Here is a 26329-nt window from a genome sequence, read left to right as displayed (position 1 = left end):
GGCCACAGTCGTCAGTTCTTCGGATGCTACAGGCAGGTTCATTCCCATCTCGTAGCCCATTCAGCCACTTTGCTGATGACATAACTCCAGGATGCCCTAGTTGTGAGGCGCATAACTGCACACTCGCTCACAAGTTCTGGCAGTGCCCGGCGTTACATGGCGCGAAGTTCAGCACAGAAGAAGACTGGGAGAGGGCTCTTAAAAGCCCCGAACTCTCAGTCCAATACTCGGCAGTCCAGGAGACCTGCAAACGGGTGGAGAGCCACGGTCTTCCAGTCCCGGCGTGGACGCGTCCAGCAACTGCGGCGGACACCTCTTAGGGGGGTGTCTGACCAGTTATCTAGGACCAAATAAAGTTCATTTCACTTCACTTCTCCGAAAACAGTTCGGCGACGCTATTTACACGAAAACGTTGCGGTCTGGACAACTCTTTAATCACTGCAATCGACGTATCCTGCTTGTGATGGGCGAATGTTATGTTTCGCGACTCTTCACGGGCAATTTATAGTTTCATATAAAAAAAGCTAAAACAATGAAGACAGAGTTAATATGTTTTGACTAAAATATGAGCATGTATGAACACAAATTAAAATTCAATATGTCCTGTTATGGCACCCAGTGATTTCTTCTTTAATATTAATATTATTATTTTGTAGCGATAGATAATTCAGGATTTTTATCTTATTTTATGTTTTGTTTGACAATACTGAAGACGATAGGCGACATTATGATCGAGTCACCTGACCAGGCCTCGAGCACCACACCGTACATAGGAAAATACGCAGCTATTAGCTGCATATTACAATTATTTGGGAAGTTAGAGGGGACGCTTGGTCGGTAAAGTCCTCCTTGGTAGGAGCCCACTGCTGCTTTGAGAGTTCCAAAAAGCGGCATTCTGTAATTATTGTGGAGCATAGAGTTTCATGAAACTCTATATTTTGGGGGAATATAAAATCCAACCACATTTGCCGACAAAACCGAAACCGAAACCTGGCATGCATAAACAAACTTTGATATTGCACAGGTCATTTCTAGAAAGGCTATAACAAAATTTGCTTTTTGATTTGAAATTTTTTCATTATATAATTCTAGAATATTTTCAGCGAACAATCAGCGCAACGGCGAAGCTTTTGAAAGCATTTTAAAACAAGCAATAATAATAGTAGCAAAGTGCAGTACAGAATTAAAAGCTTTTGACTTAAACCACAATATTTTTTTTTATATGTAGTACCTCGGCGCACCATTTTTAGAATGTTGTATTAGAGTCCTTACTCTGGTTGAACGTTGCCTTGGAGTGAGTAACCGAAACGGAAACTTTTTGATGTTCGAGTCTTCAGAGTTTCATACTGCTCGTACATCGGTCTCGGAGGCCATTAACAAGCGAAGCATCAAGGGGCAGTGGGCGTTAGCGCTTTGCTGGTGCACGATGGGTCTCTAACGGGCGCGCTCTTGTTATAATTTATTGCCGTCCCTATGCGTTAATATTTACTCTAGCGCCGATTTATCCAGCGTTCCTCATCCTTTGTATGTCTCCTAGCCGTTCGCTGGTTACTCCCATAAAACATGAGTAGTAATTTCTACACCGGCATGACCAGCAGTCATGCGGACATATACGCCAAATTTCGCCCCACACCTCCGCAAGCTCTCACTGATGAGATACTGAAGTTCTTGAAGGTCAAGGTGGGCTGTGCAGGATATCTTCAGAGAACACCTACCGCTGATTTCGTGCGAGCTCGAAAACCATCTTCTGACGGTTACGCTGCTGTACTCTGCAGCTGCCGTTCACTCTTAGCACAAATATGCAATTGTCCTGCCTTCGTTTTGTTGTCAACGCCGTTCAAAGCAAGCATAAAGTCTATAGCTTCAATGACTAGCATTATAAATAGTTAGTTGACGTTGTCCAAATCTATCAGACATTCACGCCTTGTTTTAGGCTGGTGAATTCGACACGGTTATTTGCAGAACAAGCGACATTTCGAAGCAGAAAGCAAACGAACATAAAAGATTCGTGGGGAGTGACCACGCGCACATAAATTTTGTTTGTTCAGTGGCTTTTATCCTTACACGAAAGCTAAAAAGAAATTAATGTTGTGCTGGTTGCGTGGTTTTGGAATGCTTAAGATATAAATTAGTACAACAAAACGAATTGTCTCAGTTTTCAATGTCAATGGTCCGCATCTGCTTTAAATTAACCTCATCACCTATAACTGTCTGTAAGTGCAATTATTCTGTTCAGAGAAAGACGCACTGCTTCATATGCAGGTGTCAGACCTGAACCTTGCTGTAGATGTTGGCTGTGGTCCTGGCACAAGTACAACAATGCTTGCCCCGTACTTCGAAGTGGTACACGGCTATGACATATCTGAAGCCCAAATCAATAAAGCAAGGACACTTAAACTCGGAAATGTTTCCTTCAGGTGAGACAATTAACTCAGCTGCATCATGTGTTAATTGAACACAATATATAATTACCATTTCAGCTGGAAGTGCACATCTGTAGTGCTGCAGAATAAATGAAACATGTTGTCTTCATTTGCTTAAGAAACACAATTTAGTACATAGACCAATTGGTGCCCGACAACGTAACTGGGGAATTCTATAAATGTGTTGACTACTTCTGCACTGTTGTCCTAGAATATGCTTTGTACAAGTATAGTAAATATAAGTTGTCCCACTGCATTTACTACAGCACTGCACTCCATGCTTATCTTTAATAACAATTCATCTTCAAGATTCTCAGCTTTTAGATATTTCTTCACTTTTTTTTTCTACAATTCAGCAGCCACACAGACTCACCAGATGTGCAAACTGCAAGAAATGGCAGTATTGTAATGAATACAAAGATTTTTCGTACAAGACTGTGGTTACTTTTCTGGTACGCAATACTCAAGTCATGGTACTCTATGAAGCGCAGCACTTTGCAATAGATGCAGTCCAAACAACCACTGAGAATGCGCACTCAGGAGGGCCGACGAAAAAATAAAGTCGCAATCGCCATAGAGTTGTAGTAACTGATTAAACTAGTTGCCCATCATCTGGAGGAGAAAAACAAAATGAGGATATCGCTTTGCCTGTTCAAGCATGCACAAAGGTGAGGCTGCTTGTAGAGCTGCTGTAGACATTCTGCTGTAGTTCTCGATCGTCAAATTCTGGTGCCTCAAAATCTATCGTCTATAACATTCTCTCATCAATGAATTAACTCATTACATGTAAATGATTACACAAGGAAGCAACTGCATTTCTGAAGTTGGGCACAAGAAATCAATTGTAGTTATGCACGGATTAGCAGACCCTGCAACGTTGCTGCACATAAATATACTGAATAATAAAGGGTTAGAGTGTGAAGTTGTTTTCCACACATGGCTTTGCAAATATCTGCTCATCTAATTACTATGCACTCATTATTCAGGACGATTGATTCTACTGACAATGAGCACACTCGGGCTTGCTTTAAAATATTTTGTAGTTTTCTTGGGTGCTATTGAATTTGGTTAATGAAATAAATACTTTGCACCTGCTTCTGCATTCACGACTTGCCATTCATAAAATTTTTCTTATCTCTAATGGCTCTCACATCAGGTACACAATATTGCAGTCATGATTAGAAGTGCCAACTGCGTTTCGATTATACATCAGTTGTAGGCAAAGAAAGATAAGGAAATTTATTTCAAGCCTGGCTATTTGTTTAGGTGCATGAAACCTGTAGTAAATTGTTTGAACCTACTACGAAAATGACACGTGCATCGAGGTACTTTGATAACGAAAGAAAAGAAGAGAACGTTGAATGAAATAGAACACACTCGTTTACATAAATGCTCAGCTCTGCGTCGTTTTCATTTGGTGCCTCTAGACGCTGAAGCGTGGTTTTCCCACAGACCCTAAGCAGTGAATCAACAAATAAATGAAGAATGCTTTTGGGGAATAAATTTATATGGCAAGCTCAAACATAGCATCTTTTTTTTTTTTTGCCTTTTTTCGTCTCGTATTTCACAGCGTGTCGCCGGCTGAGAAAATCAACGAAAAAGATGAATCGGTGCAGCTGGTAATGGTGATGCAGGCTGTTCACTACTTCGATCTCGATGCATTTTACAAGGAGGTGACAAGAGTGCTGGTGCCCAATGGGGTTTTGGCCCTCTGCAGTTACCTCATCCCCAAGCCTGTAAGCAAGAACCAGGAGAGAATGGACAGAGTAATACATGATGTAAGCGAACTCTCTAGCAGTATTTGCTTGTGAACTTTGGGCAGGTGTGTTGTTACAAGGACTGAATCTCCCTTTCCAGTCATACCTGTGACAATTGATAACTGATTCTTTTTTGGTTTCAAAGCTTTTATTTAATGGGAAGGGAGGCATGTCAAAACGAGCAAGATTTATAATTTACACAGAATGATTACTGATTTAATGCAATTCTTAAGTACACAGTATGACTGTAGGGACAGGCAAATTGTGATTTTTTAAAGCCAGACAGAATACAGATTGTTGCATAAAATCTGATGTTTTCTAATTACTATTACTATAGTGTTCTTTCTAAACACAATGCAAAATGTTCACACATTTCCCTCTCATAATAGTTGGCCATCTTCTTATTCTTGTCTGCTGGAAATAATCTGCATCTGCCAAAGATTCAACCATCGTTAATACCCACATAGACCTGCGCATCTTTTAGTGTATGCTTATGTAATAACACATTTACGATTCAATCACTTGCATTCACGGTAACATTATGTATGCATTACGGTCTGTGTTCTATGCATAACAGTGATATTAATAAAGCAGATGCCTTTAGTAATAAATACAATTTAAAAATGTAAAAGGAAGGTGAGAAAGGGAAGATGGAAAGCTTGCGATGATAACTTCGTAAGCCGGGGTGCGTGCTGGAACCGATGTTTGGATAAATGAACTTGAAACAGACAAGTCCACTTGTAGAGACGTCAGCTCCAACACAGACCTTCTTACAGTGTCAGAAGACCCTGTTTACAAATTTCTCAAGATACATTGCTGTGTTTGCTCTCTCGTTGACCCCTGCAATGTCTGATTGTGTGGTTAGGCGAATTTCGAACTGTCATCAAAATTTCTATTTTTGCTGTGTTAAACTGATATTTTTTTGCGCGCAAACACTTGGAAACAAGGCATAGTCAAAATATGCCTCGTTTTACCCGGTCTATTTGCAGCAAATCTACAGAGGTATACCAAAAGAATACTGGTCGCCCGTTATAGACATTGTCGACAACCTGTATCGAGACATTCGTCCTGCTTTTGAGGATCATGTTCGGTAAGGTGGCCTGTCAAGTTGAAAGTAACACCATCCAAGATACGGAAGAACTAAGTTTCCCTTATTACTGTACACAAATAAGAAGTAACCAAGATTTGGAGTAAATCCAGATATAATCAAACATGGATATATCGAATCCGCTTTTACGTGAACTGCTGCAGCCTTTGGCTAGAATACGTCGATATTTGTGTAAAACAAGGGCCAGAACAGTGAATGTCCCTTTTTTTTATCTTTTTTTCTTTGTTATCATCCACAATTCACAACTTTCTGATCTCAATGATGATGTGCAGGGGGAGTGTTGCTCAGGCCAATGACACAAAAACAAAAATAAGCACAAAACAAAAATAATTATTCTAGACTCACTGCATTATTCTGTCCATTACTATGTATTAGTATGTTGAGCATGCTTCATTGTAACCTTTCCAGGATAGACTGCATTGAGGACCATAAGATGAGGACTGTTGCTGATTACGTCAACTACACGAAGACGTGGTCAGCGTACCAGCTTTTACTCAAGAAGAAACCATCAGAAGCCGAGGAGATTTCTCGAAAGTTGACGTCCATGTGAGCCATCCCAAGCACTTTGTCATTGCATCACAAATGTGCCGTTCATCAATTATTACTACATACACATAAGTGTAGAAGTAAAGAATAAAAGTAGATTTGAGAAGCAATACATACTCACGGCATTGTCATGTGATAATGTGTAACTAATGTGCACAGAACGCACATGTAATGTGTTCTGCTTCTATTTTGACATAAACATATTTAAACAGACACAACAGTTACGAAGTTAGTTTTGTACACTGTCTTTTCTGAGGAGCCCTGTGGTAAGATCATTTCAAAGCAAGATATAAGCTGACATATGCAGATACTTTACGTGAAGAATAGTGATAGTTGCCTGAAAAAAAGTCCACCCGTGAAGGCCTTGGCTTTAGCATTGTTCAAGTTTATACTTCCCAAATATTTATATAATATGTGATAGATGACAACATTTCCAAGATGATGTCTTCAGCCCTGCTGTCAAGATATGCCATCTGGTATATTTCAGTGTGAACATTCCCACTATTGTAAAACTGTCGCTCAGAATACAGGTGAATTACTCAATAACTTAAAATGAGGCTTCAAGAATTCAGTTTTTAGGAGACTGATAATACTTCTCATAGCAATGTTTTGGAATATGAGTACTTTGTTTTTAAATATGTAAGCACTAAATATTCAAGCTTTTATAACTAACAAACAGTGTATCACACATTTCAAACATGAATCGTACACAATTCAATTTCTTACATCATTATTATTATTATTTGATTCTGGTTGTGCCCTAGTACGACTATCTTCTTTAAAATGTAATCATTTCGTTAAACCCACTCCGAAATTCTGAATCTGTCCACAGATTTCTCAGCTACCATACAATTCCTTTAAAAGTACACAGCCTTGTAATTTCGCCTTCAGGGGAAGCCTTTTCCATCTTTTCAGTTCCGCACATTGCTGCATGTACCGTAGATTTGACATAAGTATTGAGCTTTGATGCATTTTTTTTTTCAATAACAGATTGATGGAAGATGCAGGAAAGATTGGTGGAGATCCAGAGAAAACAAACCTCGAGGTGAAGACACAGTTCTTCATGATTCTGGCAAGAAAGCCTGTGTCTAAATAATTTTTAAGACTGTATATCAACCACCTTAAAGCACTTTTTTATGATCGTGTGACTGTGGTATCAAACATATTGGTAAAGTCTATTGTATATGGTGCAAATAAATATTCCTTAGATATATTGTGGCTTTCTTATATTTTTTGAACAATTTTCTTTTAAAATTCTGCAAAAAGTGTTTAAAAATTTCAGCAGGTTCGACATGCCTTGTTTGAATCTACACAGTAAAGCTTCTGCGTGTCTTCACTCTACGTTCAGGGTTCCTTGACATACTTGCTTTAACATGGCACTATTTTCACGATGTCAACACTCATTTTTTACCGAACTTGCCTCGCGTGCCGTCCTTATCTAGGCTATAAATGAAAAGACCACGTAGAATGAAAGGAGGGTAAGCGAAGAACCTGCCATGCTGTCCCGAGGGTCACATAATAGACTCCTGGCCACTGTGGCCATATTTTCAATGGTGGCGAAAATGCCAAAGGCCCATGTACTTAGATTTAGGTGCACATTAAAGAATTCCAAGTGGACAACATCTTCAGAGCCCTCCACTACAGCATCCCCCATAATCATGTCAAGGTTCTGAGACATTAAACCCCAACATTTATCATCAGGTTCATTGAAGACTGGAAGTGCAAAGAAGAAGTAAACTGAAGACCAGGCCTGCAAATCTAGAAGAAACTTGGCTGACTGGAATCTGCGTGACAGGTGTTAAGTGTGACGCACCAAACCTATGGTTTGCAATGCTGGGCAGATGGCATTGCGACTTACTCGGCAAGACAGCAGCAGCGACCAGCAGTCGTAGCCATCATCACATAAACCTGGACAGATCCACAAAGGCCTCATTTTTATAACTTTGGTACAGAACAATTATGCGCCCAAGTAAACATTATCCATTATCCACTACGAAAACTTTCACTAATTCAACAAATTTTGACATCTTGAATGCGAACTTCACAGCACATGCATATATTAATAGCAAAGCTGTTCTTAGTTGAGGCTTTCCCATCCATTAGTGTAGTGACAGTCATGGGGTTTTGAGCGCGACAGGACTGGGACTCTAGGAGGAGAGTGGCTGCACCGCACTTAAATGGGTAAGGGCAACGCTCTGTAGAGAGAGTCGACCGATGAGGGGTGAGGGTAAGCCTGGTTAAGAGCGGCATCAGCTTCATTGTTTCGACAGTGTTCACGAAGTGGAGCTAGCCACACTTTTTTCGCAAAGCTGAAGAGTTATTGCCATAGAAGTTTAGTTCTGGATCTCTACATTTCAATATTGTCGTGACATAGACCAACACAACTGGCACTGAATTATTTAGTCACTACTTGAATACGTATGCATGGGGCACTCCATCCAACCCTTTTGTGATGTGAACTGCCTCCGCTAGACTTTCTTATGCCCTCATATAGGACAGCCCAAATTGTTGCTTTGCACAACTCCCAACTGTACAGCAAAGCAACAGTTACAAAGAGACTGGTTTTTGGCCAATCTGCAAACAAGCACGTACGTTCACAGGTAGACAAACCTCCTTCCAATGTCAGAGACCTCAGCTGCCCTAATGACTAATGAACTTTGCATAAACCTCCGAAACTTGATCACTACATTAGTGAACTTAGCTTGTGTGCTTCCCTTAATGCAGTTTGTGCTAGCACTTTACAGTGAACTTTTGTTCAAGAAATACCTCAGGCTTGGCAAAAAGTCACACTTCTGTTTCCTGATTATATTTGTGCTACTTTTCTCTTCCTGTCACTCCTCTTTACTTTCTTCATTTTCGGTGATCTCTGATGCTTTACCCTACTTACATTTAAAAGGATATGCATTCAACCACATTAATTGCTGATTATAATTTCTTTCTTAAAACAGTAGAGCTGCTTAATCAGAGAAGTTAGTTGCAAAACAAAAGTTATCATGAACAGGTATGCGCTCTCTTCACCCTCTTTGTATATTACTTTGCTCCCAAAATATGTGCACCGTGGGATGCTATAACTCCGATGAGAGAGAACGAGTTCAGAGAACGAGATTGGAAGTTCCTGGTGAAAAAAATTTCTTTCAAGAGGCCCGATTCAAACCCACATACCCACGATTCGGAAGCGAGAGTTATAACTCATCTATCCAGGCACGCTAGGAAAGTATAACATAACCTATTATGCTACTACAGAATAAAAAGGGGGTGGAAATTAAGGGAAGTGAGCAGGAGAGGCAAGAGTAAACCATAGCATAAATTTGTACAGTATAGTATAGCAGAGGATGGGAAAGAGGAGTGCCGATGATAATGAAAGAAGTAAAGCACAGCATAGCCCTGTATAGTGTAGTACAGCAACTTGATGGGAAAGGGTGGTGATGATAAGAAAAATGAGAAGAGAATCACCACCAGCCCCACTGTTTCTGCTGACCTCGAGCCTGGACAATTTTCTGTGATGCTAAACCCGCTTTTCAAACCATTAATTGCATCATGAAGCAAGGTCTGTATTACAGCTTGGCAATAGAAATCACAGAACTTATTCAGGTTGCTTCAACAAATGGCCACCTTATCACTTTCCAGTGGATTCCCACTCAATGCGGCGTGATGGGAAACGAAGAGGCAGATGCTGAAGCTAAAAATGCCTTAAGCAGTGCCCCTGAAGTACGCATTGCGTTTTCTCGAGCTCACACGAATGCCCTGCTTCGCTGCGTGATGCGCAGCTACACACTTCAGCACTGGACCAAACCGGAACAGCGACACCAGCGACTTCACAAATGGGACCCGGAAATGAGGTCCCGCATGCCCCCTAAATTGAAACGGCAACTCACAAGTATGATCCACCGCATTCGTCTTGGTGTGGCGTACACCAGACGTTACGCACATATCATCGGTCGCAGTGACACCGGTCCTAATTGTGAACACTGTGATGTGCCAGAAACACTTGAGCACATATTTTGTGTCTGCCCAGCATACGCACGTGAACGACAAACACTGATTTTTTCTACTGAACTATATCGCAGTAGGTCATTTACTGATGAGACCGTGTTGGGCCCTTGGCCAGACACCAACAGTGCAACTGCGGTCACAAGAGCAGTTATAACCTTTTTGGAAACAACTGGACTATATGCGCGGCTATAAAATGTGTCTCAGCTAGAAAGAACACTACATACTCACCTCTCTATCTCACCATCGTCATTCATTAATCTTTCTTTTCCCCTTTCCCTTCCCCCAGTGTAGAGTAGCAGGCTAGAGCAAGCTATCGCTCAGGCTGACCTCTCTGCTTTTCTGTAAATAAACTTATCTCTCTCTCTCTGTCCTAATAACACTAGTGCGTGGCTGCCCTAACATTTTTGTTGTGGTGTTGCAGGGAATGTATGCATGAAGAACAAGACCAGTTTTAGGTTTACTAAATTTAATATTCAAACTAGATGAAAAGACATATATATATATATATATATATATATATATATATATATATATATATATATATATATATATATATATATATATATATATATATATATATATACCAGTACTTCACGCACAGGCTTGACAATTAGTAGTAGTAGGAGTAGTAGTAGTAGGATTTTTATTTACAGTAAGCCGGATACAGAGCTCACTGCAGGGGCAAAGGGCTAAAGGCGAACAGCCTGACAAAGGCCCTTGTCCCTCCGCAGTCCGTGACAGTGCAAAGGTTAGACATCAGCACTGACAAACAATATATATATTCAATACATTGGTTTCAAGCAACCTGAAATTGTAAAAACAAAATTCAAACATAAATAGCATAAGAAGTTTACATAACACATTTTAAGAATTAGAGGTCTCTCTCGTTATAATTCACAACTAAACAATATCAATGAAACAACAGCGAAAACAGACACAAAATGCATGCGGATACAATGAATTCCGCTGTATACACTCGTATAATTGACATAGAAGTTTATGAACAATTTAAGCATTTGCAGAGGCATGAGACTCCATTACGTAGTTTCGATAGTGTAGACCGGTGGTTATGAATAAGTTCTTTATTTGTTTCTTGAAAGTCGCACTACTAGCCCTAAAGTTCAATTGATCTGCAAGGGTATTTAAAACCTGAGGTACCTGGTAAGCAATACTTTGTTTTCCATACTTGGTTCTTGTTCTAGGAGCTCGTTTCTTTTGTTCTCGCATACTGTAGTGTGGTCTTTCGGTGCAACTTTCTTCATATAGCTTAGTCTTTTGTATTAACTGAAGTAATTTAAAATGATATAATTGATCAATTCTGAGTATGGAATGTTTAATGAATAGTGGAGCAGTGCGCAAGTCTTGTAGATTCCCCCTGTAATTTTCAAAGCAGCGCAATATTTTCTTTTGTATAGTTATTAACTTATGGTAATTCCCTTGTGATGTCGTTCCCCAGACTAACATCCCATAACTTACTTTAGAATGGAAGAGTGCATAGTACATACTTATTTTTAACCTCAATGGGATTAAGTGCATTGTTCTAAAAAAACAACCAACTATTCGCGCTAATGCGGTGATAAGATGATTTACATGTGTATTCCAGTTTAATTCCTCCTGAAACCATACACCAAGAAACTTTTGTTCCCTAACATGTGCGATGCAATTTCCTTCGAATTTTACAGCTATGTTACTAATAGGTTTGTTTATAGGTCGGAATATCATATAGGTTGTTTTTTTTTTCCATTCAAGCGCAGTCCATTTTGCCTTAACCAATTTGAAAGATTGCTTAGATAATTATTTACACTGACCTCAAGTGATATTAGATTGTCTGATGTAAAGAAAACATTCGTATCATCAGCGTACATTATAAGTTCAGGAGAATGAGGTATATCGACAATATCATTTATATAGACAAGGAACAATAATGGCCCCAGTATAGACCCTTGGGGGACTCCTTGGTTCAACTTTATCTTTGCAGAAATAGTGTTATTCAGTTTTACATATTGATAATGATCTTCTAGGTAACTTTTAAACAGTCGTAGTGCAACTCCACGCACCCCATAACTTGATAATTTATGAATCAATGATTTGAATTCTATGGAGTCAAATGCCTTTTGAAGATCGAGGAAGAGCCCAAGAGTATATTTTTTGTTTTCCATATTTTCGATTATCTTATCTTTGATATACAGTAGAGCTTGTTCTGTTGATTTATTTTTTTGAAAACCATACTGACTTTTTGTTATTATTTGGTGCTTATCAAAAAAGGATGCAAGTCTATCATAAATAACCCCTTCAAATATTTTTGATATTGTTGGAAGCACAGATATAGGTCGATAGTTCGCTAAAGTATTGCTCGAATTACCGTTTAAGATCCTGGTTTCCTCGCCAAAACCGTAAAAAATTGAGTCCTAACTTCAAGGTTTGTCTTCGTGGGGTCTTCTCCAACCTTACCAGCATCTTCCATCAATCTGTCAAAAAAAAAAAAAAAATGTCGTTCTTAGTTCCCGAAGCTTGCACAATATTGTGAACAAAATGAAGTGAAGAATTTCTAAGACAGCTAGCATTAAATATTTTGATTTTTACAAGAAGTTTGTCCATTCTGTCGGGCTAGAAAATCAGTCATGCAACAACGTGGACTCGCAAAGACTTACAAAAACTCAACGAGGCACATTCCTTGTGAAAAAACAAGAGCCATAGGCTTGTATGCAGAGAACTTGAGTTGAAATCAGACAAATGTAGTTATATGTCAGGTAGCTATTTTTAGCCATAAGACGAGCAATGAAGGACATTGACGCAAACAAGGATGGGAACACAATGAAGGCATCTGAAGATGCACAAACATGGCCTTACACAGCCCTATTATAATGCTGTGTGAATCTAGCGCCTTGCTCGTATACCAATTGACATGCTCTGTAATGTCATTCATAGATGCAATACTAACATGTCCACACTGCAACACAGAGTATGCCAGATGCTTTATATAATCTTACTATACTATTCAATTCTAATATACTACTTCATTCTGATATATAACTACATAGCTTTACTGCACATGCTACTACTCATAATTCTATACATTATCCCACAATACAGTATTCTAGCCAGCTTTCGGAGCATGCTGCAAGCCTGTACACTAACACATCATCGACAGTGATAAAGTGAAAGTAGGACTAACCCATGTGTGTTTTCAAGTTAATCTCTTCATGCTGCTTATACTACTTTAAGACGGGTCTGCCTACTCTTTTTTAGCTATTCGATAAATTGCACTTTAGCCCTAACTACACGAAGTAAGACATTTACGAATGTAGACCTACATGGACGTCAGCTTGCGAGACAGTGCTTCTGCTTCTAGAGGTTGCTTCTTGAGGTAAAGCTGATATGCCGACCAAGTCTTCACGTAGTTCACGTAATCTGCAACTGTTCTGACCTTGCAGTCCTCGATACACTCTATCCTGAAAAAAAAAAAGGGGGGGGGGGGGGGGGAGTTTTCAGACACACACATCGGCACTAAGCACTTGCAGTCGCCTTGAATTTGGAGAAACATTCTGGCCAAAGTAAAAACACATGACAGTTGTAAATATGCTCTGCGTGATAACATAAGGCCAAAAAGACAGACTATTTGGAGTATGTGAAGGAATGTGGCTTTACAAAGCTGTGCATGAAAATTGAACTTGCCTCAGCTGCAATGGTACACCAAGATTGAACAGTGTAACCGTTCCTAACCCAAAACTGTGTATAGGACAGCTCTCAGTCAAGGGAAATGTGAATCTCGTATTCTTCCTTCCATTGCTCACGGGACATGACATCACACACTGCTTAACATTTTTCGTTTATAAATGTATGCCCAAGGCATCATGTCAACCACTTCTTTACAAGAAATGTAAAAGAACTAGCAGCAATGTGTTGGTTGTGATCCTATGCTATATTACAAATGCAAAGCTTATCTTTTTTATAGCTTTTCTTAGACATATTCACATCCAAGATTTTGCTGCTATTATTGTTATTAGCTGATGGTGTAGTGAATTATCACACTGTTTCCATTCGCACCCTCTTAAAGCATTTAAAAACTAGAAGAGACTAAGTATTTTCAGTTGAGAACAGTTTACAAATTCGGTTAAAATCAAATTACTTTCATGTGGTTTTGTTGTTGTAACAAGGCTGCTAATAATTGTCTTGAGAGATGTGTGCAACTAGTTTTCATCCTGTGTGCCATAAAGTTGAACGCCTTTATAAGAGACACGGATGTACAAGACATTTGGATATAAGAGACACCGCTGTGCCTATGTCAAAATAAGAGTTGATAAGAAAATGCAAATATGGTACTCTGCTTATGAGAGACACATCATGCAAAAGACAGGAACAGCTCCTAAATGTGTCTTTTATAAAAGGAATCGACTGTAGGTGATCAATGTTATTACCTACAATGTGCTACGATACTGTCAAAATAAGAGTTGATAAGAAAATGCAAATATGGTACTCTGCTTATGAGAGACACATCATGCAAAAGATAGGAATAGCTCCTAAATCTGTCTTTTATAAAAGGAATGGACTGTAGCTGATTAATGTTATTACGTACAATGTGCTACGATACTGTCAAAATAGGAGTTGATAAGAAAATGCAAATATGGTACTCTGCTTATGAGAGACACATCATACAAAAGGCAGGAATAGCTCCTAAATGTGTCTTTTATAAAAGGAATCGACTGTAGGCGATCAATGTTATTGCGTACAATGTGCTACGATACTGTCAAAATAAGAGTTGATAAGAAAATTCAAATATGGTACTCTGCTTATGAGAGACACATCATACAAAAGAGAGGAATAGCTCCAAAATGTGTCTTTTATAAAATGGATCGACTGTAGGCGATCAATGTTATTACGTACATCGTGCTACAATACTTCCTTCATTGCTTTTCGAGCAGCAATGCTGGTTTTTCTGTACCAGCTGCTGATTTGACACTTGTGCCAGAACAACATTGGCCAGTTTCTTTTAGTTCTCCCTAAATTGGCACATATCTTGCACTACAAGTACTCTCTCAGGCATTCTAAGGCACAGGACAACAGAATTGTTGCAGGTGAATCATTTCTTGAATTTTTAGACTGTTTACTGTCAAGAGATTATCGCATTATCCAAAGTTATAAGAATGAACGAGTCCTTCTCTTGCATTTAGATTTCCTAATGAGTTCTTCTTAATTATTAATCAAAGTACAGCATCTACTTCTGTGTAATCTTTTGAAAATGTCTCTCTTTTTTTTGCATTTATGGCACTAGCTGGCACAACCACTTCGGTCCAAGAAGGCAAATTGGATGCCAAATTTTATTCACCCCGCCCCCACAACTCCCTGAGCTGTGGAAGTGACACTCAGTAAGCTATTAGCTCACTTTAATCTTTCAAAATGTTCTGGGTGTGAAGTGAATTGTAATAAATCTCTTCAGTAATTTAACTCAATGAAAACTACAGTGGAAACAATCAATAGGTTTAGATTGATAAGCTTTGTTTCAGACTATAATGACATGTACTTTCATCATCACAGGTTTAATAATGAAGGAGAAAATCAAGGTCAAAGCCCCATTTTAAAATTTCGTGCCCAAACATCAGTGCGTGACATCACGGATTTTGAAGTGCGTTTTTCACGTTTTGCAAATGCTGCCTCTACAAAACTTTACTAAACTTGGTACGTTCAGTCTCTGGCTCACTCAGAGGACAATGTGCTTCATTTTCACTCATATAAAATGATGTAGATCCTAGTAGATACTCTCAAAATCTATGATGTCGTGGCAATTGGTGTAGACACTTCAAGGAGGCATCACCACCCACATTTTCCTGCTTGCCAAGCATCTTCTTGGTGTAAGCATGGTGATTTTGATATTGCAAAAGAGTAACTTATTAATATAAAAGACAAATTGTTTTTTCTTTAGTGTCCTTTCAAACTATTCAAGGATAGTATTAAGTGTACAAAGCATTGTCAAAATATATGAGAAGTCAAGTGGCCATTTCAGAGATGAGTAGCTCGTTGCTCCTCATCCAAATTAGGCATAGTATTAATACACTTAGAAGAGGGGGCAAAAATCTCGACCAATAATTATGCACCCTATTAACAGCCAAATTAATAACATAATACAAAACTTTACAGCAGTGAAGTTTACCGAACATGGTCTTCGAAAGCTGGAGGGATGTCTCTGTAGAGGTTGTCGATGACTGCTCTAACTGGTTCCCAGTAGTTCTTCAGTTCACCCATGTAAATTTCCTGTCAAAGTAAGATTGGTATTCTCATATTTAGTTACCTGTTTGCTGTAATATTTCATCACCATATAGCATAAATAGCGTCAGAATACTGCAGAATACAGGTGGCTATACAGACATTACGAGAAAACAAATTTTAAGCAGCTGGAAGAAAGTGACATGTACAGCATACTTAAAATAAAATATCAGACACAATAGCAACTTTTGGGATTTGGTGTCAAAAAATGATGATGATTGAATGAATGGCTACTCAACAATCGACCACATTCATACTATCAATCAGGTAATAGAGAAATGCTCAGAATATAGCCAACCACTATACATAGCCTGCATAGATTACGAGAAGGCATTTCATTCAGTAGAAATATCAGCCGCCCTGCAGACACTGTGGAATCAGGGCGTCGATGAAGTATATATAAACATCCTGGAAGAAATCTACAGGGGATCAACCCCTACCATAGTGCTTCATAAAGAAAGCAACAAAATACCAATCAAGAAGGATGTAAGGCAGGGGGATACAATCTCCCCAATGCTATTCACCGCATGCTTACATGAAGTTTTCAGAAGCCTAGAATGGGAACAGTTAAGAATAAGAGTTAATGGAGAGTACCTTAGTAACCTGCGTTTTGCCGATGACATTGCATTGCTGAGTAACGCAGGGGACAAATTGCAGCTCATGATTAGGGAGTTAGACAAGGAGAGCAGAAAGGTGGGTCTTAAAATTAATCTGCAGAAAACGAAAGTAATGTGCAACAACCTCGGAAGAGAGCAGCGCTTCGAGATAGGTGATAGTGCACTTCAAGTTGTAAAAGACTATGTCTACTTAGGGCAGGTAATAACCGCGGAGCCGAACCACGAGATTGAAGTAACTAGAAGAATAAGAATGGGGTGAAGCACATTTGGCAAGCACTCTAATATCATTACGGGTAGATTGCCACTATCCCTCAAGAGGAAGGTATATAACAGCTGCATCTTGCCAGTACTTAGCTATGGAGCAGAAACCTGGAGACTTACAAAGAGGGTTCAGCTTAAATTGAGGACGACGCAGCGAGAAATGGGAAAAAAAATGGTAGGTGTAACCTTAAGAGACAAGAAGAGAGCAGAGTGGATTAGGGAACAAACGGGGGTTAAGGATATCATAGTTGAAATCAAGAAGAGAAAATGGACATGGGCCGGGCATGTAGCACGTAGACAGGATAACCGCTGGTCATTAAGGGTAACTAACTGGATTTCCAGAGAAGGCAAGCGGGTGAGGGGAAGACAGAAGGTTAGGTGGGCAGATGAGATTAAAAAGTTTGCGGGTATAAATTGGCAGCAGCAAGCACAGGACCGAGTTGACTGGTGGAACATGGGTGAGGCCTTTGTCCTGCAGTGGATGTAGTCAGGATGATGATGATGATGATGATGATGATGATGATGATGATGATGATGATGATGGTGATGATGATGATGAATGAACGAATGATTGTGACCTGTATTGAAAGTAAAGAAGGATTCTTGGCCGCTGTTGGAGATGAGGAGGGAACGGGTTGTGGAGATCAAAAGGAGATGAGCAACCTTACGTCACGCCTTCACAAGAGTCAGTAGATCCCTCTTACACCACTTGAAACAGGCCATATAATTGCTAGATCTTTCTGTGCTTCACGGTCAGACTTTATTAAATTCTACAAAGCTGTCATGTAAATGCACACAACATGTTGTATGTGCCGCCAGCCTTTTGAGGAAGCTGTACATGTCAAAATGATGTTCTAAATCTGCTGGGCACAGTGTCTGGCAGCGCGAGATGCCGTAGTGCAAGGCTCGGAAAATTTTGATTGCGCAATATTCTTCAATGAGCATCTTAATCTAGGTGCACTAGCCCATTCCCAAGACCTTCAGGTAAGCAGTCGAGCATGGTAACCACTAGAACACTGTGGCAAGCATATCAAAAATGAATGAAGTTGTGCATGACAGCGTGATAATGATACTTGAAGCTATGCAAGACAGAGCTGTTAATCATTCGAAGTCCTCTCATACAAGCGCACAAAAATGTTCCGCAATGGATTGGAAGAGACACTCTTGCAGTAGACATATACGCTAAATTTACAATACGCAAACATGTGTCTTCCCATTTACGTTACAACTGCTACTAATAACACCCCGCTCACTTTTTTTGGCATGACTGTCTAATGACTCTCATTAATATTGTTACGAGAAGGAGACCGACTCAAAGGGGTAGTCGCCGATGTATTTACAGCCGGTTAAGCGAGCAGCACTAGCCACACAGATTAGCTCGCGCCTGTCTATCTGCTTTGTCTATATGCACTGGCACGTAGCATGACCCCCAGCGGCGCAGGCACCGTCCCGGTGCTTTAAAGGTCGATATCTGACGCATTCTTGTAGGGCTTGATCCACGAGACGTGTACAATATCACTGGACCGCATAGTAGATGATAATGGATAGATGAGGCTGATCTCGTGGGTGACAGGTGTTACTTGACGCAATATACGGTAGGGTCCCGTGTAATGAGACAGAAGTTTTTCTGATAGGCCCAGCCGACGATGAGGGGACCAGAGTAAAACAAGGGTACCGGGAGCGAAATGTACGTCTCTATGTTCCGCATCGTACCGACGGCATTGGTTGGTTTGTGACGCTATCAGCCGAGCGCGAGTGAGCTGATGGGCATGATCGGCACACGCAATCGCGTCGCGGGCATACTAGCTGGTGGAAGAGGTGTGAGCTGAGATGACTGTGTCCAGTGGTAAAGTCGGCTCCCTTCCGTACAGTAAGTAGAACGGCGAAAAGCCTGCTGTGTCGTGACGGGATGAATTATACGCGAAAGTTGCGTAGGGTAAGGCAAGGTCCCAGTCTCGGTGGTCGGGCGACACGTACATAGCGAGCATATTTGTTGAAGTGCGGTTAAATCATTTCGTGAGGCCGTTTGTTTGAGGGTGGTAAGCGGTTGTCAGTGTGTGTTGCGTGGAACAAGAGCGCAGAATGTCGGCAATGACTTGGGATAGAAATGTATGGCCACAGTCTGTGAGAAGCTGTCTCGGAGCACCGTGAATCAATATAACGTCCCGTAACAAGAAGTCAGCAACGTCGGTTGCACAGCTGGTCAGTAGAGCTCGCGTAATAGCGTAGCGTGTAGTGTAGTCTGTAATAACCGCTATCCATTTGTTTCCCAATGTTGATGTGAGAAAGGGACCAAGCAGGTCTAACCCAACATGGTAAATTGGTTCCGTGAGTATGTCAATTTGTTGAAGATGGCCAGCGGGTAGCAGCAATGGTGTTTTACAACGTTGGCATAGGTAACATGTGGCGACGTATCGGCGTACCAAGCGAGCAAGGCCTGGCCAGAATAAACGGCGCCGGACGCGCTCGTACGTGCGGAATACGCCAAGGTGTCCAGCCGTGGGAGCGTCGTGAAGTTCGGTGAGAACACAGCGGCGCAAATGCTTAGGCACAACAATGAGAAGGTCGGACCCATCTGGTCGGAAATTGCGACGGTAGAGCACACCCTTTTGAATGACAAAGTAGCGGACAGAAGCATCATTTGGGGAGGATTCCATACGGCTGATGATGTCAAGCAGCACTGGATCACTCTTATGTTCTTCCCCAATATTAAGGAAGTCAAACACTGACAAGATAGAGTTCCCCGTGGGCTCGTCAGTGTCCTAAGGATCGTCGACAGGACACCGGGAGAGGCAATCGGCATCATGGTGTAGGCGGCCAGATTTGTAGACCACCAAAAATGAAAACTCCTGCAGGCGCAAAGCCCAGCGACCAAGGGGGCCTGATGGATCTTTCAGAGAGTTGAGCCAGCAGAGCGCGTGGTGGTCGATAACTACCGAAAATGGGCGGCCGTATAGATGAGGTCGAATCGCCACCGCCCATACAAGAAAGAGCCAAGCACTCACGCTCTGTGATCGAATAGTTACGTTCAGAGGCGGATGGGAGGCAACTGGCATATGCAATAACGCAATCATCGCCATGTTGTTTCTGAGCCAGCACTGCACCAATGCCATGTCGACTTGCATCTGTATGGATTTCCGTAGGGGCAGCAGGGTTAAAGTGTGCCAGAATCGGAGGAGTAGTGAGAAGAGCAACGAGAGTCGAGAATGCAGAAGCCTCTTCGGCGCCCCATGAAAACGAGACTTCTTTCTTGAGGAGCTGCGTAAGCGGCCTCGCTATGTGCGCAAAATATTTCATGAAGCGTCGGAAGTAGGAGCATAGTCCGATAAAGCTCCGTACATCTTTTGCAGATCGTGGTACAGGAAAGTTTTTGACAGCGCTGATTTTTGCCGGGTCTGGTTGTACACCGTTGGCGTCTACTAAATGGCCAAGTACTGTGATTTGATGGCGTCCAAAGTGACATTTGGACGAGTTGAGCTGCAGGCCAGTGCGACGGAAGATTCCTAAGATAGCTGAGAGGCACTGTATATGAGTTTCAAATGTTGGTGAAAAAACGATGACGTCCAAGTAGCACGAACAGGTGGACCATTTGAATCCTCTGAGCAGGGAGTCCATCATTCGTTCGAAGGCGGCTGGAGCGTTACAAAGGCCGAAGGGCATGACCTTGAACTGATATAGGCCATCGGGGGTGATGAATGCCGTCTTTTCACGGTCCATTTCATCTACCTCTATCTGCCAGTAGCCGGAACGAAGGTCTATGGAGGAAAAATAGTGGGACCCATAGAGGCAATCAAGCGCATCATCTATTCGTGGCAGAGGGTAGGCGTCTTTTTTGGTAATTTTGTTGAGGTGTCGATAATCAATGCAGAAACGCCATGCACCGTCTTTTTTGCGGACTAGCTCTACAGGAGAAGCCCAAGGACTGCAGGATGGCTCAATGACGGCCTTGGCGAGCATTTCGTCTACCTCACTTTGGATAATGTGACGCTCGGCCGCCGACACCAGATATGGACGCCTATGAATAGGATGCTCATTACCAGTGCTTATGCGGTGGGTCATACCGGTAGCTTTCCTCAATGAACGGCCGCTGAGGTCAAAAACGTCGATGTAGGACAGCAGAACCCGGTGGAGCTCATCAGTCTGCTGCGGCGTTAAGTTGAAAGCTATCATCGACGTAATAGCGCTGTCGGAGCAACTGGCAGACTAATGTTGAGCGTGGGGGTCAGAAGGAGCGGCCATGGCGAAAACATCTACCGGATTGTCTTCTAAGGTGCAGAGCAACGCCAAAGAGATCCCTTGTGGCAGAACTTGAGGTGTCAAGCTAAAGTTGACAACTGGGAGGCACGTAGAATTTTCTGCGACGGACAGAATGGTGTGCAGTAATGTAATGCCGCGATTTATGAGGACATCGGTGATACGGGTCAGAACATAGTCACCGTCGGGAACTGGTGGTACTGAGACGAGCTCTATGTAGGTCAGTGTCTGTGGAGGGAGGCGCACGTGTCCCGTTGTGCAGAGGTGACTCGGCCATTGTGCAAAAGGTTCTTTTGCGGGCAAGTGTAGACGGTGCGTACTGGTCGAACAGTCTATGAGGGCAGAATGCGCGAACAGGAAGTCGAGGACTAAGATTAGGTCGTGGGGGCACTTATCAAGGACAGTGAAGAGAACAACTGTGTGTCGATTCGCAATGCTCACACGAGCGGAGCACATTCCAATGATAGATGCTATTCCACCATCCGCAACACGAACGAACTGAGTGGTCGCAGGTGTGAGAACCTTCTTGAGCTTGCGGCGAAAATCATTCGTCATCATGGAAAGTTGAGCGCCGGTGTCGACAAGAGTAGTGACATGTACGCCGTCTACTTGTATGTCTATAAGGTTCCATTTTGTCGGTATCGTCAAGAGAGGATTTTCGGTCCGTTCGAGCGATGCAGCACCACCTCCGGGGCTGCAACACTTAGTTTTCCATCGGGGAACCTCGTGGGAAGGTGGGGGAAGACGGTCGGCGGGGCTGTGGAGAACGAAACTGGCGACGTTGGGGGGATGGAGAGCGAAAGTAGCGGTGTTCAGAAGCAGGTTCCTGGGCAAAACGGTGATAGGCAGGACGTGCATAGAAGGGACGAGAGGACGGTTGTGCAGGAGGACCCCAGCGACTTCTGCAATGGCGAGAAATGTGCCCGATTCTGTGACACGAGAAGCATATCGGCTTGTCATCGTGTGTTCGCCATGCGGACGGATTACGGAACGTTGAGGGAGAGCCGGTTGGGAAGGGACGTGCAGGCGTGTATCGGGGCTCGTAGTCGGTGCGAGGAGGCGGTGAGATAAAGTGAATTCCCAAGCTGGCGATTTCCTGCCGGACGACTGCTTGAATGAGAGGCAACGTGATTGGAGGAGAAGGGTCAGGGGACGTTTGTCCCACCTTAGCTGGAACAGCCGCTTCAAGTTCCCGCCTGACGATTCGCGTCAAGTTGTCACAGGTGTCTGGTGGATGATATGTGTCGGGACACGAGGACGTTGCAGTGGTGTTCAGAAGGCGCTGGAACTGATGGGAGATGCGTCTGCTTTTAGCTTGTTGGAACCAACGGCATTCTTGAATGATCGCATCAACAGATGACACATTGTTGAATACCAACAAGTTGAACGCATCGTCAGCGATACCCTTTAGAATATGTGCAACTTTTTCAGGTTCGGACATGTTTTCGTCAGCTTGGCGGCATAGTGAGAGGACAGCCTGAATGTATCATGTAGGGCTCCGTGGAAGATTTTGCGCGAGCCGACAACTCATTTTTCGCAGCTTCACGACGACCAGAGATGTTGCCAAAAGCTCACGGATCTTTTCCTTGAAGCTGTCCCAGCTTGTTATGTCATGCTCATGGTTGTCAAACCAAACACGAGGGGTTCCGTCGAGATAAAAGATGACATTTGCGAGCATAAGAGTGGGATCCCACCTGTAAGTGGCGCTGACGCGTTCGTAGAGGCGTAGCCACTGGTCGACGTCGAAACCCTCGCTGCCCGAGAACACGCCGGGGTCTTTGAGCGCGGGAAGCGTCACGAAAGTTGTTGCGGGCGATGGGTTGACAGGCCGGGCAGAAGGTTGGGCGACCGGAGAAGATGGAACAGAGTCTTGAGTGGTCATGTTGTAAGCCGCGAGAGAGCGTTCGCTTCGGACTTCAGTGGCGAGGACGGGGATCGCACAATTCCACCAAAACTCCACTGGCACGTAGCAATATTGCGTCTAACAAAGAAACATGAGCCCTTAAATTTTCACCTCTTTCCTTCAAACATGTCATCAGTGTTTTCTATCACTCCGAGTAATTCCTTCATTCATGAAGTTTTTGCCTATCTTTCATACTTTTTGGGGGATACTGGTCTTGATAGCGTGCCTGTGTATTTTGTGTGTGTTATTTTAATAATGTTCATCATGTTGTCCACATCATCTAGACTAGCCTGGTAGGACTTAAAGCATGACAAGCTTTCATAGTTTATGAATAAATACACATACATTTCACATCTCTCTCTTTTTTTTTACAATACCAGGTAGGTGGCAATGCCGTATAAGTAAGGTACGAGGTCACAACTTTTCAAACATGCAACTGGTTGTTCCATGTTTTCAAACAAGTCACAATTAGCAGTTACTCACGTACGTTCTGTATTATATTGTCCATCTTCTTCTGGTCCTTGCTGACAGGCTTCGGAATGAGGTAACTGCCCAGTGCCAACACACCATGTGGCATTAGGACTCTTCTTACTTCCTTGTAGAATGAATCCAAGTCAAACCAGTGAACAGCCTGCATTACTGTAATCAGCTGCACAGACTCATCTTTTTCAGCGATTTTCTCAGCTGGTGACATACTGTGGAAGTATGGGAATTGTAAGAAAAATAAAGAAAAAAATTAAATAGACAAGGACAACTTAAAACCATTTACTTTTCAGTGTTCAACATAAGATTAACCACTTTTCTGGGCACTAGGCCTGCCAGTCACACAAACTTGTATGATCAGAGCCCTGCACTTCCCTCGGTAAACACAGCCAACATTTACATAAGAAACATGAATGCAGAAACTACCAGATGTTATAAAGTAAATCTACAATGTTATCCATATAATGTACCGGGTAATTAATGTGTCCTTATAAAGATAATGCTAAATATATTATTTTCGTCTTAGGTGCACCTTCACAAAAACAAGTTCAACTCTTTTAAAGGGATCCTCACCAGGCTTTATTCTTAATTTTCAGTGCCCACTGGAAGCCTTCAATGAAAATAATTTTTCCAACTGATGGAGGTCTACAGGCCACATAAGCACTTTTCCACACCATTTTGATCTTGGCCACATATTACGTAAATATTTATGCAGCTTCAGTATCTGAGTACAGTACTGGCTCTACTACTTACAGTCACCTTACCAGAATGAAACATTGTTAAATGTATTTAATGCTCTCGCTTCATTGATTTGCGCTTCAGATACGTCATATCCGTGCACTTCCTTGAAGTACGGAGCGAGAGGGCTTGTACTTATGCCAGGGCCACAGCCAACGTCTACTGCAAGGTCGAAATCGAAGATCTGCAGAAACCAGGGGGTTTATTGTAAGAGAAAAGCAGAGAAGTTGACCTGAACTAATATGTCCTGCCTTCCTGCTAAACACTGCAGTGTAGAGAGGTAGCGTAAGGGGAGCAAAAGTGAAGGTAAGAAGCTAACACGTGTTGTAAGTTGTTGGTTGGTGTTCGTGGAGTCTGGACTTGTGTCCACGTTAAAAATCTTAGTAGCATAGTTGGATCGTATTTACTGCAGCCAGCTTGTCCACATGGTGCATGGCACACGTGAAGTTCATGCTTTGTTAAGGCCGTTCACAAGACAGTGGTTTTAATTATTTCATGAAGAATGAACTATGCACTGGAAAGGCTGCAAGAAAGGGTGCAGGGCACAGTGTGTCTTTTCTCGCTCTTTGCCACCATTTGTTGTTTTGTGCTGCATGAAGCCAAGGATGAATGCCGTCCTACTCGCATGGTTTTCTCTCCTAATGTTGGTATCTGCAGATGGGAATGTGGACCTGATATGCGCACGTCCTCGACAAATTTCCCACAAGAGGTATTTCTTGGAGCTAAACACCCAAACAGGCAAGCCGAACAAGGCGCAATAAGTGGTGAAGTTGGCAGCAAATTAGACCACCGCGACGTGGTCAAAACAAAGTGGGATATAGAGAAGCTTATTGAAGTCTACAAAGAAAAGAGCAGCGTTAAAAGTGAACAAATGAGAGCAGAGCACGCATTGATAAAGGAATGCTGAACTACATAGACAAGTGAAAATGTCCCGGTTAACATAAAAGCCTCAGTTAAGCCAGCTTTTTACAAGTACATGGCATGCGATGGTTCCTTTTTGTTGCGACTGAGTGCTGCCGGCAAAACGAACGAAAAAAAAAAAGGGGAGGGGGGGGCTACGATCTCTGCAGGCTCCTGATGCTCTGCAGGTGCATTACGAACTGCCATAATCACTCACTGACAAGTAAATTCGGCTTGAATGCCAAGGAAAAGTACGTCTTGTGTGGTGGTGAGAGAGGTTAATTATTACAGATTCATACAATGTAATTTCTGCAGGCTCGTGATGCTCTGCAGGTGCATTACGAACTGCCATAATTACTCACTGACAAGTAAATTCGGCTTGAATGCCAAGGAAAAGTACGTCTTGTGTGGTGGTGAGAGAGGTTAATTATTAAAGATTCATACAATGTAATTATACCACGACAGTTTATGCTGCTCTAGCAAATTCGTAGGCGAACTCGCGGGATTTGCGCTGGTGCTATGACTTACATGTACTTTAACAAATTTCATTATTTCATCGATGAAAGCCTGCGGTGCAGTGGGCCGAAATTTAGCGTATATATTAGCGTGGCTAACTGTTTTAAACAAATGACTCATGTTAACTATGCTAGTTTGCCGAACAGACTATACTTTGCAGAGTAGAGATGGGACAGCTTTTAGATCAAATGCAGGACAGAAAGTTTTGATCACAGGTTTCATATTGAGAGACGTGTGAATAACAGAAAGACAAAGTCAAACTATTTTCACGTCGTTCACAAGCGCAAACATTTTTGAAAAAAACGTTATACTCTTCAGCTCTAAGAACACTGCACTGTCTGCACTGAAACCAACTTTTTTTCATTTATTATTTATCATTTAGTTGTTACACATGGTTTACAGTTGTAGGTCAGCCAAGAATAGCCAACAGCGCTACAACGTCATGCAACACCGACAGAGAACAGCAGGTAGTTGAAGTGCATGTTGAAGTGGTTGAAGTGGATGTCGTTGCTGCAAACGACCGAATATTAACAATATTTAGCAGCCACCAAACGTCCGGAGCATCGCCC

General features: G+C 42.1%; 2 protein-coding genes across 5 annotated transcripts; one reads left to right on the top strand and one right to left on the bottom strand.

The window, feature by feature from the left end:
* The first annotated feature begins 1377 nt into the window (after window positions 1–1377).
* Window positions 1378–7045, top strand: LOC119170449 (putative methyltransferase DDB_G0268948). The gene is made up of 6 exons (XM_037421621.2): window positions 1378–1680; window positions 2263–2417; window positions 3994–4201; window positions 5170–5270; window positions 5697–5834; window positions 6825–7045. Exons 1-6 carry the CDS (start codon window positions 1564–1566, stop codon window positions 6928–6930), a joined length of 825 nt encoding a protein of 274 aa, XP_037277518.2. The 5' UTR covers window positions 1378–1563; the 3' UTR covers window positions 6931–7045.
* Window positions 3910–26058, bottom strand: LOC119170450 (putative methyltransferase DDB_G0268948). Of its 4 annotated transcripts, none has more exons than XR_012886485.1 (8): window positions 25773–26058; window positions 24371–24528; window positions 23611–23818; window positions 15976–16076; window positions 13142–13279; window positions 12190–12295; window positions 7693–7742; window positions 3910–4157 (listed from the first exon to the last, which is right to left on the bottom strand). XR_012886485.1 is itself a non-coding variant. In XM_075875255.1 (7 exons), the coding sequence occupies exons 1-6, from the start codon at window positions 25594–25596 to the stop codon at window positions 12193–12195; spliced, it is 843 nt and encodes a 280-aa protein (XP_075731370.1). In that variant the 5' UTR covers window positions 25597–25730; the 3' UTR covers window positions 3910–4157; window positions 12190–12192. The 4 variants fall into 4 exon arrangements, 2 of the variants coding, with proteins under 2 accessions (XP_075731370.1, XP_075731362.1); XR_012886482.1 differs by lacking the exon at window positions 25773–26058 and adding an exon at window positions 25462–25730; XM_075875255.1 differs by lacking the exons at window positions 7693–7742; window positions 25773–26058 and adding an exon at window positions 25462–25730.
* Window positions 26059–26329: the final 271 nt, after the last annotated feature.

Source organism: Rhipicephalus microplus, chromosome 2, assembly GCF_043290135.1.
Source record: "Rhipicephalus microplus isolate Deutch F79 chromosome 2, USDA_Rmic, whole genome shotgun sequence".
Classification (NCBI taxonomy): Eukaryota; Metazoa; Arthropoda; class Arachnida; order Ixodida; family Ixodidae; genus Rhipicephalus; species Rhipicephalus microplus.
Note: the sequence above shows the minus strand (reverse complement) of the source record. Positions and strands in the feature narration are given on the sequence as shown.